The sequence below is a fragment of the Helianthus annuus genome, chromosome 2 (assembly GCF_002127325.2).
Source record: "Helianthus annuus cultivar XRQ/B chromosome 2, HanXRQr2.0-SUNRISE, whole genome shotgun sequence".
In the NCBI taxonomy this organism is placed as follows: Eukaryota; Viridiplantae; Streptophyta; class Magnoliopsida; order Asterales; family Asteraceae; genus Helianthus; species Helianthus annuus.
Genome location: NC_035434.2, coordinates 162,383,427 through 162,394,156, shown reverse-complemented (window position 1 = coordinate 162,394,156; position 10,730 = coordinate 162,383,427). Strand labels below are relative to the sequence as shown.

General features: G+C 32.7%; 1 protein-coding gene across 1 annotated transcript; it reads right to left on the bottom strand.

Annotated features, from left to right (window-relative positions):
- Positions 1-7,203: 7,203 nt before the first annotated feature.
- Positions 7,204-10,399, bottom strand: LOC110926423 (NAC domain-containing protein 46). Its single transcript, XM_022170191.2, has 3 exons — positions 9,941-10,399; positions 8,540-8,829; positions 7,204-8,145 (listed from the first exon to the last, which is right to left on the bottom strand). Exons 1-3 carry the CDS (start codon positions 10,140-10,142, stop codon positions 7,426-7,428), a joined length of 1,212 nt encoding a protein of 403 aa, XP_022025883.1. The 5' UTR covers positions 10,143-10,399; the 3' UTR covers positions 7,204-7,425.
- Positions 10,400-10,730: the final 331 nt, after the last annotated feature.

Sequence of the window (10,730 nt, the reverse complement as noted above, 5' to 3'; positions counted from 1 at the left end):
TGCGATGCCTTGCGATTCCCACGCTTAGAGCCTGATGCTCTGATACCAATTTGTTGGCCCGAACTGGATCTTGATCTCTAAATGAGCGTGATTAACAAACTTGAATAACAATAACTTGTAATAACCAAATGAATGTATATACAAATCGAATGAGTAAGTAAGTGATTACAAATGAAACTACTTGATCCTATTTATAGTTTTCTACGGGTACGAATGAACAGACACGTCTCTTCGTGAAAAGTCATGTCTCTTGGATGTGTGGTTGTGATCAATCCTTGAAGAGGTGTGATGAATCTTGTCCGTTCGCTCCAACCGGTGTGTCTCCTCCTTGGTCTTGCCTTGCACCGATTCAGAAGTGTTGTGAGGGTGGACACACCCTTTCGGTTTAATGATGGTAGTTACCATCTTCCATTTTGTCAACTTCAGCCCTTGTAGTTTGTAACCGCTAAGTAATAATTTATTCTAACTATCTAACTATGTATGAGATGTTAAGAGATTAACCGGTTTCAAGGAATCCAGATCGACCAAAAATTTGACTAGAACATGTTAACCATTAAAATGTATCCTCTAAGAGCCAACTTACGATTTGTACTACACCACTCCTAACGTTCAACTTATTGGTCTACAACACTCTCAAACTAACTGAACCCTAATCCAGTTAGTTTTTTTTGTTGATGTGACACTTGTGTGGTGACATGGCATCTGAAGTGGAATTTTTTGACGACTTGACGCCTGACTTGAATTTTTTTGATGACGTGGCGCTGTCTTGGTGACGTGGCAACTGATGCCAACAAACCGGGTTAGTGTTGGGCTAGTTTGGGAGTACTATCGGCCAATAAGTTGAAATTTGAAAGTATTGTTGTACAAATCAAAAGTTCGAGTTATTTAAATCCAATATCACTCCGTTTATCTATTCAAAGAATTGATATAACATGTTGGGCGACTAGACGTGTCGATCAACAGGACCTCAATCGACTTATGCTTACTGAATCGTTAAAACTACAACTTGTATAACATGTTTTAAGAATACAGTACAACTATAATATGTATCTTTTGTATACAAGCATTAGTTAAAGAACATGCACAATATTAATTAGTGATATATATACACTTTAAATTGATGATGTCAGTATTTTTTTTCACAAAGCTATAATATTTAACTTAATATAGTAATATTATCATTTTCCAAAGTCCCATGTTTCCATGCATTAATCCAGGATTGTTGAATTCATTTGAAGAAAAGAATAAAATGACTCGATTTTAATCTAATTAATTATTTATTTGAATATTAATAAAATAACAAAAAGGAAGTGATCATCAGCCTTTGATGCTCTCCCGGGAAGCATGAAACCACACGGAATCTTTGATTTCACTTGAAAGCAAACTTCTCCTCACAAGCAATTTCCTCATTTTCTTTATTTCCATTTATAACACCTCTATTTTATCTCACTTATAAAATTGCCCCCTTCTTATACTACATGTTTGATTACATTTTTGTCACTTTGTATCAAAACTTTCACAAGTTTAGGATAACCATGTTGCAAGATCTTGATGAAGACTTGAATGATTGAAGTTTGATAGATCAGAAGATGTCGGTCGCTATAGCCGTCCGTTGATTTCATAACCCATATCGATACTCGTGAATAGCTTTAGATATTATCAAAACACGGGATCGTAATATTTAACTTTAACTTTAATTTCTTAAAGGGGAAATTAGTTTTGATTGAGTTCTAATCTTTGACATTGGAGGTTCTTTGCATAGTTTTCCTATAATCGCAAGAAGTTTATTTTTCGTTAAATCTAAGTAAGTTTATATAACATTTAGTAATTAGTAATTGTGACTATCTACGATTTAAAAGCAAGAGCATATAATACGCGTACATACCTTAGTAACTAATTTGCTCTTGCTTCAAACACATCTATACCTAATAAATAAAGAACTGGTTGCGCCACATCACTAGTAAAAAAGCAGTTTTTTTGGTGCTAGAATTTATGCCTTTTTGAGAGCTTTTTGAGAGAGCGCCAACAAATATACCACCAAATAAGGAGACTGCTTTGATTGGTTCATTTGGGTTATCTTTACATTTTTAAAAAATAACATATAAAAAGGTTATTGGCGATGGATTTTCTATTATGAACTTGTCCGTAAAAATATACATTATTTGAACAAAAAACTATACAAACAAAAAATGTATAAAATCTACAAGCATATTGAAATAAAATTACATGTTCATGGGAAGTTACAAAGAATGAGATTCATACATGATTTCTATAAAACCATTTCCTAAAACAACAATTTAAACACATACAATCAAACCAAATCAACATAGTGTATAATTGTACATCCTTGGCACTTCAAAGTATAAATGACGTCCATCGCCGTTATAGTTTTCTGGCGAGTATCTTCGGTGTATTTGATGGCATCACGCATAAAATTATCAAGAAAGATCTTCAAAAATCTCATGTCTCTTCGTAGATAAGGCCATTGATATGCTTTACGCCACATCGTCGGTTTCTTGATACTGTGGAAGCCGTTCCGGAAAACTTTCTGGTGATGCTTTGCTCCTCCTTAACATTTTTCTCTCTCTAAAAACGATTTTGATTTTAACATTGTGTGTATCTGTATATATATGGGTATAAAGGTTGTGTTTTTGGAGTCTTAATTTAATCCATTGATTGAATTGGATAAGAGCAATTGAAAACCGTAGAATTATGATCCATGTGATGCCTAACAAAATGTTTTGATTTGTTCACTTTGTTGGTGTTATTAACAACTTCACCCTCAAAAAATCAATTTAATGGTGCTATTAACAACTTCACCCTCAAAAGATCAATTTAATGGAGTTGTATAACTTCTAAGCATTTAATGGTGTCTATTTTTTTGATGGTGTGTTTATTTATTAGTGTAGCCAAAAATTGAATTTTACACCACCAAAAAATAGTTTTGTACTAGTGTGTGTTATAATTATAGGAGCCCAAAATCCTTTTTCATGCTTCTCTTATTTCTTTCTTCGTATTCAATTTCTTAATTAAAAAGCTAATTAAAAAGTCAATATCTTATCTTAAAGTATTGTTTTGTAATTCATAAATTTTCAGTATTAACTATTTAATATTTATTTTATTCAAATCGTATAATACTCAGGTTCTAACATGATATTATAAAATCCAATTATTTTCTATCTATAAACTTGGGTTTGATCAACTTGATTTGAAAGTTAGAGGGTTGAAGTTGAAGAAAGCTTATTGTATAAGGGAGGTATAGAGTTTTGCAATAACATCTACTTTGGGTATAACTTGTACCAAAAGCGACAATTATTGGAACCTTTTGAAACACAATTCCTATTTAATGGATAACGATAACCATACATATATTATTTATTATTACCATCATTATTGATTGCCACATTACAAACTTCTACACCATGTACCACTAAAGACACAAGACAAAAACATGAAAAGGACTATTCTTCATATAAATATTTGTATATATGAAACCATGAATGTGTCATGTCTATACTTCATCGTTGTACAAATAGCGAGGAAAAACACTTGTAAATGTGTATACGTTATTGATGTATAAGTATTCATTCTGTTTTTTGTTTTTTTGGCCAAATATTTCACATGATATTCGATCTGACTAATATAAAAGATAATAGGTACGAGATGACAATACAAGTATTCATGATGCATGATATGTATGAATAAAAAAATAAAATGATTCATGTCGAAACAAGTAGTTTTCTTATTACAAGTTGGATCATTTACTTTGATTAAGTTATTATATACAGAAAACTAATAACAATAGCTATTTTGTATAAAATAGTTATAAGATTTACATATATAAAAACTACACGACATACATGTGATATTCAACTCATTACGTACTTTAGTTTTAACCAAATTTTTTATCTGATCAGTTACGATTAACAACTCATATTCATTGGTATATACTCTACACGAGAATTAAACCTCACATCTTACACTTCCGTCACAAGTTTCTCGTATATGCGGGTGAATAGGGGCGGATGTATTATGGAACAAGGGGTGGCCTCCGCTACCGCTTGGTCGGAAAATTTTTGACGTTTTTAGTGTAAATTTTGGAAAAATTTGACCTTTTTTCGATTTCGTTACCGCTTATTTATAAAACGTTACCGCTTGGTCAGAATCCTAGATCCGCCACTGCGGGTGAATACCTACACGATGATATTCGTAGCATACCTTTTTGTTCATTTGTATTTACATATCTGATACCGAATAACACTGAATCACAAAATATTTTCGAAAAGTGGTAACAGTAAATATAAAATAAAAAATCCGAGGTCCGTCACAGTATACACATACATATTTGATAATAAAGAATCCAAGGTCTGTCACTACGTACATACATACATATTTGATATTTTAACTCTTCTAAACACTGATGAATAATGATAAGATTAACGTGTTTAATAATAAAAATTCTAAGGTCTGTCACTACGTACATACATACATGTTCGATAATTTGAACTCTTCTAAATACCGTTGAATATTGATAAGATTAACGCGTTTGATAATAAAAATTCAAGATCTGTCACTACGTACATACATACATATTTGATAATTTGAACTCTTCTAGACGCCGTTGAATATAGATAAGACTAACGCGTTTTTATTTACGATTGCTTATGCTAATAATATTCCATTTGGAGATACTTAAGGAAGAGGGAAACAGTAGTAGTTTAGAATATAGAATGGTATATACTGGTGGCGGTAGAGTGTAACGTAGAAAGATGACGATGATGACAGAATAATCGTCATGTTCCGTGAATTTTTATACCGCCGGAAACGTGTGCGTTAAAATAGCCAACCCGCAAAAGTAGGAGGGGTGATAATGAAAATTAATATTATTATTTTTTATTTGGACAGGTGTAAGCCCCTGGAATTTCGCCACATGCTCCGTTTAAGTCTTCTGTCACAGTTTGCAAACCGTACTCCATAATTCAACCAATTATTAACTGGAGTTTACGTCACCATTGTACATGTGCTACTTCGTTGCGTACAAGTAGCAATGCATGTTTGCATGTCGTACTCAATTTGTATAGTTTGTAAAAGAAATTGTTCATTGAGCTTGTATAGTTTGTAAAAAGAAATTGTTCATATATATATTAATTAGTAAGATTAGTCACGCTATAATTAGCAATTGAAAAGGTACATAATAATAAGTACAATAACATATTATATTTGTTCAAACTCATTTTTGAGAAAAATTTGCATCGAAATGTAAATCAGTTTAAATTTATAGTGACACGTATATAAATATAAACATGTAAAACTTGATTACAAAGTCTATAAAGTTAAGAGGTTATGAGTGTTTAAGCTGAAAGTGAAGAGTAAAAGTATAAAAAAAATCATAAAAAAGGACAAAAAAGTAAAAAAAAAAAATCTAATAGTGCTTAAATTGTCTTATTGTGTATTTTGTTTTTTTTTTTTTTCATAATCATACTAAATTTTAGGGTTTTTGAATTTTGTAACAAACTTTTGGTTTTTATAATTTAGCCACAAGAGTCAAACGAGTTTAGTTTTTTACGATTTAAGGTTTAAAATTGTCATTATTGGAACCGGTATCGTTATTTGCCTTCATGGTTTTCGATTAGCCGCACCGATAACCCTAAGTGCACAGTTACGGATCTACGCTCTGCTCCGCAACACGGAGGCTTAACACTAGTTTATATTATTTAAAGAAGAAAGTCAGTGAATCTGCTGATTTTTATGTATATTTGTGCTAAGTATTTCACTCAAACAAGATTATTTAACTTTTCTACAACAAATTAACCTCCTGCTAAATTTTCTTATATTTGCACTTTACTATCAAACTAGAATTTACGTGTTTGTTAATATCATCAAAAGACAGAGACGTAGAGGGGAACACTTTTTTTTCCTTTAATAAAAGTTTAAGATTGTTAAGGAAGGTATTTATAGAAGTTTGACGGTATCAAGAAAAATATCATGTATATGTATAAAAGGTAGGAATATGGCAAGATATTATGCCTTTAAAAGGGTTCTAATAATTCGTAGCAAACACATGATATTTCTTCGAGTATTTTTATCACCATAAAAGTAAAAGTTTACGCCGAACATATAAAAAAGTACAGAAAATATAGTCATACAGACATATTAACAATCTTTCAAAACCTTCAAATTAATTAAAAAGTAAAATACCAAAATAGTCCTGTTTAGTTCAATCTTATCACTTTATTCAAACCATGAAACCTTTTAAATATGAGTCCCTAAGTTTCAATTTTGCTGTTATTTTCATCTAAAAGGCAATTTAGGTTAGATTTTTCTTTTAATCTCCACCTTTTTTGTCGTGTTCTCAGTTTAATGAAGGGTAGAATTATCTTTTTATCCCTTAAATTATATTAATTAGATTGAGGAACACGACAAAAAAAGGTGGAGGTTAACAGAAAAATCTGACCGAGTTTGCCTTTTGGGTGAAAATGACATCAAAACTGAAACCTCAAGGACTCAGATTCAAAAGATTTCATTTTTAGACTAAAATGACAAAATTGACCTATACACTGGGACCATTTTGACATTTTACTCTTGATTAAAACATATTGTGACCCAGGTTCGACTTCCATTATCCCCATTGTTTTCTGTGGCATCCAGGTGAAGGGCGAATACGAGTGGCGCCGGTTCGTCTTGGATGAGAGGCGAGATTTTACCGATTATTCCACTGTCATGCCTTCGGGCGGGTGGAGGTCGGGTTTTCGCGTATCTGGAAGAGCCAAGGGGCTGGCGGCGGTCGAATACCACAACGCCCAGTGTCACAGTGGTTGGCACGTCGTTTCTTGCCGTTCAAAAAAATAATATTCTAATGAATAATAAAGAATAAGATTAATCAAGATTTCAGGCTATACATGGATATTGAATTTTGTATGATTAAAATGAAGGTACTTTAAGATATGGATATTCTCATGTTATGCTAGTTTCGTATTGAAATTTTATATTAGTCTCGTGTGTGAACAAAGTTTACTTTAACGTGTGAACTTGTTATGTTACTCACAAACTAGCACTAGCCTTGTTTTCTTTATCTTGAAAAAAGCTACAACACGTTACTAGGAAATTGGAAATAATACAAGTAAATACGATGTGACAAATTTGATATGAACAATTGAACATCTTGTGCCAATTGATTGCTAATTATGCATTTATTGAGTTTAATGATCATGGCATCATTATACACCAACAACCAAACTTAATGTTAAAATTCAAATAAGTTATTTACACATTACACAATTTAAATGGATTAATTTCCTATCCTAGAAATGAAACCAATAAAATACAAGTCACTCACTATCTACCTTTTGAGGGGAACTATATTAGAATATCCTAATCCACAATGAATGTTAAATGATCAATTAAATCAAGTATCTTTGCCGATTATTATTCCAACAAAGAATCCAAGTCTGAAAGCGCAGATGGGACCGGTTGATCATCTGGATGATCACACGGCCTTATCCTCATATCATGCATCGATGAAGAAGATATTTCTCCAGTCATGTCATTACTAATTCCTGTATCTTGTGATGTCATACTAATCTTGCTAGACTGGTTGGTGTTATTTGTAACATACGGCTCCACCTTGCATTCCCCGACTCCTATCTTAGCATCGCCCTCGAACTTGCTAGCGCTATCCATGTCACGAGTTGGCCAGGACGATAAATCCGGGAAATTTGTACTAAAATTGTTAGCAAGGGTCGATTGAAAGTTACTTTGATTGTCATTAACGAATGGACTCATCTGGAAGGAGTTGGTGTCAAAGTTGTAACTATAAGGAGCATCAATGAAGTTTTTGTAATCTTGGTCGCTTTGAAGTATTTGAGACTGGTCATGAGGGAAATAGGTGAATGACGGGTTTTCTTGATCAACCAATCCCTTTAACTTTTTAACGCCAGAACTTTCATGATCTCGGTGAATATAACTTGACCCGGGTCTCTCCGGGTCAAAATGAGAAGCTTGAGGGTCCAACAATGGTGGCATCCATTGTGGACTATCCATCAACTCATCCACAAAAGAGTTCATTCTCACCATCCTATTATCCGCACCAGGGTTTCTTTTAATTTCAGTGTTCTTTTGAACAACACGACATACTACCCATTCATCCTGAAATATAACATCCACCAAATTTATAAATATAAGTATTTGAATTGAACTTAATTTCAACTTGAGTAAAATGTCATTTTCGTCCATAAGGTTTAGTCACTTTTGCGACTTTCGTCCAAAGGTTTGTTTTTATCCAAAAAGTTTGAAAACTTGTCATTTTCATCGCTGATGGTCAAATTTCGAGGGACGAAGGTTGCAATAAATTGGTAAACCTCAAAGATGAAAATGGCAAAAAAAAAGTCCCCCCCCCCCCGAAAGGTAAAGGACTGAAATACACAAAAAAAAATCATTTTGGATGACAGACAAATATACCCAAACCTCATGGACGATTTTGACATTCTTTTTAACTAAAAAGACATAAAAAAAAGTTGTTTTATGGATTAAGGAGTTGTACCTTGGAGGCTCTAGACATGTTGTAATATGAGAAGTCACCTTCTAGTCTAAACTCATGCATGACCCAATTAGTTTTCTCTCCTTTGGGAGCTCTTCCTTTGTAAAACACAAGTGTCTTCTTCATCCCCACCAACTTTCCACCACCTTTCCCTTTTTTCAGTATCTCTTTATCTTTTCCGGTGGCCTTCCAGTAGCCGGAATCCGTAGCTCGGTTCGTTCGCATGCCAGTCGGATATTTTCGATCTCTTTGACAAAAGAAGTACCATTCCTTTTCCCCCATCTTTGCTCTCTCTACAACATGTTTCATAATTATTTACATAATAAACCCTAATTCAACAATCAAAAGCCATACAAAAGGAACTGTAATTATTAAAGCTTTGAGTTTTGACTTTAAACAATAAATCTGAACTATAATTAAAGTTGCTTGCCTATATTTATATCTAGATAATTAATTCCTAACCTAATTGGCTAATTATGCTACAGCATCTTAGTAAATATGGTAGACTATTGAGAATCATGACACAATTTCAAATTCATTTAACAATCAAAGATTTTTTTTTTCATAAGTTCATATAGTATTACAGCATAATATATTGCAATTTCATATAACAATTTCACAATCATAAACAATTCAACTAAAACATTGTAAGCGAATTAGCGATCGACTTATTTGAAGAATTTACGATAATATGAATCAGTTGTGGCCTGAAATTTATTTGAATCTTACCGGCTTTCGTCTTCAAATTCATTCAACAACGATAAAACAACAAAATCTTCACAGAACTTCATTACAATATGATGCAAATTTTTATTCACACAATGATTACACAATTATAAGCAGTTTATGAAACATGACTATCGATCGAGTAATTTGAAAAACTTACGATGATTTAAATCAATTTTGACCTAAAATTAATCTGAATCTCACCAGCTATCGTCTTCAAATTCATTTAACAATGATCAAACAACAAATTCTTCATAAGCTCACAACACTTCAGGATAATATGATGCAATTCATATAATAATTCAATAATTAAAAGTAGTTCAGCTAGCAATCGAGTGATTTGAAGAATTTACAATGATACAAATCATTTTTGATCTAAATTTTATCCGAATCTAACCTGTTATCGTCTTCAAATTCACATAGATCGATTGAACAACAAAATCTTCATACAATTTCAGTATAATACGACGCAATTTCACACAACAACTTCACAATCATAATCAGTTCAACGAATGATTCGTATTAACCGAAACTTAATCTGAATTATCCTCTTCAAATTCATTAAACAACGATCAAACAACAAAATCTTCATATAATAACTTCACAATTTCACAATTATAATCAGCTCAACTGAAACATATCGAACGAGTTATCAATCAAGTGATACGAACAACTTACGATGCAAATCCCACGGTTCACACTTATTCAGATCAACTTCTCCAATAGCACTAGCAGTAAACCTCCGATCAACAACTTTCGGCGTGAGATAATGCGTAATAATCTCCTCATCCGTCGGATGAAACCTAAATCCAGGCGGCAATCCGATTATCGCATCGTCTCCGTCGTTCATCACCGTCGATGATCCTCCTCCTCCGTCCATCCGTACAACGACCTACAGCTACAACTATCAATCAACGAACGAACGAACACACTCGCGTTTCACAGGATCAGCTACCTGAAATTTGAACAAGTGAACACAAGTGAATTGATCTGATATTGAAATCTGTACATACAGATCTCGCCGGAGAAGATGACGGTTGGTTTCTGTTAGTTCGTTGAGAAACAAGTTACAGCAGTTTAGAAAGAGAAAAATGATGGCTGGTGATTGGAGTTAAATAGAGAGGTTGCGTGGAAAGGAAGTTACCTTTTTGTTGGACTTTTTATCGCAAAAATGTCATTTTGGAGTATATTCTTATTCTTTTGAAGTGTATGTATACGTATGGATGAGGTAAAGTGGGAAGTGAGATATATTTTTTATATAAATAAACGATTTGTATGGTTTTTTATTTGAAATTGTAATTGTAAATTATTCATGCAACATTCTTTTGAGTATGTATATACGTATAGATGAGGTCAAGTGGGAAGTGGGATATATTTTATTTTTTTATTAAAAATTAGGTTAGAACCCTGTGTATTACACGGGTCGCATAAATATAAATAATAAAAAAGGATAATTTAAAAAAACTCG

What these genes read in the sequence shown, in the direction of transcription:
- LOC110926423 (XM_022170191.2), bottom strand. Translation starts at nt 10,142, where the DNA reads ATGGACGGAGGAGGAGGATCATCGACGGTGATGAACGACGGAGACGAT. An exon ending in TGAACCGTGGGATTTGCATC is followed by an intron (nt 8,830 to 9,940) that starts GTAAGTTGTTCG and finishes AACATGTTGTAG; the next exon opens with AGAGAGCAAAGATGGGGGAA. An exon ending in ACATGTCTAGAGCCTCCAAG is followed by an intron (nt 8,146 to 8,539) that starts GTACAACTCCTT and finishes GTTATATTTCAG; the next exon opens with GATGAATGGGTAGTATGTCG.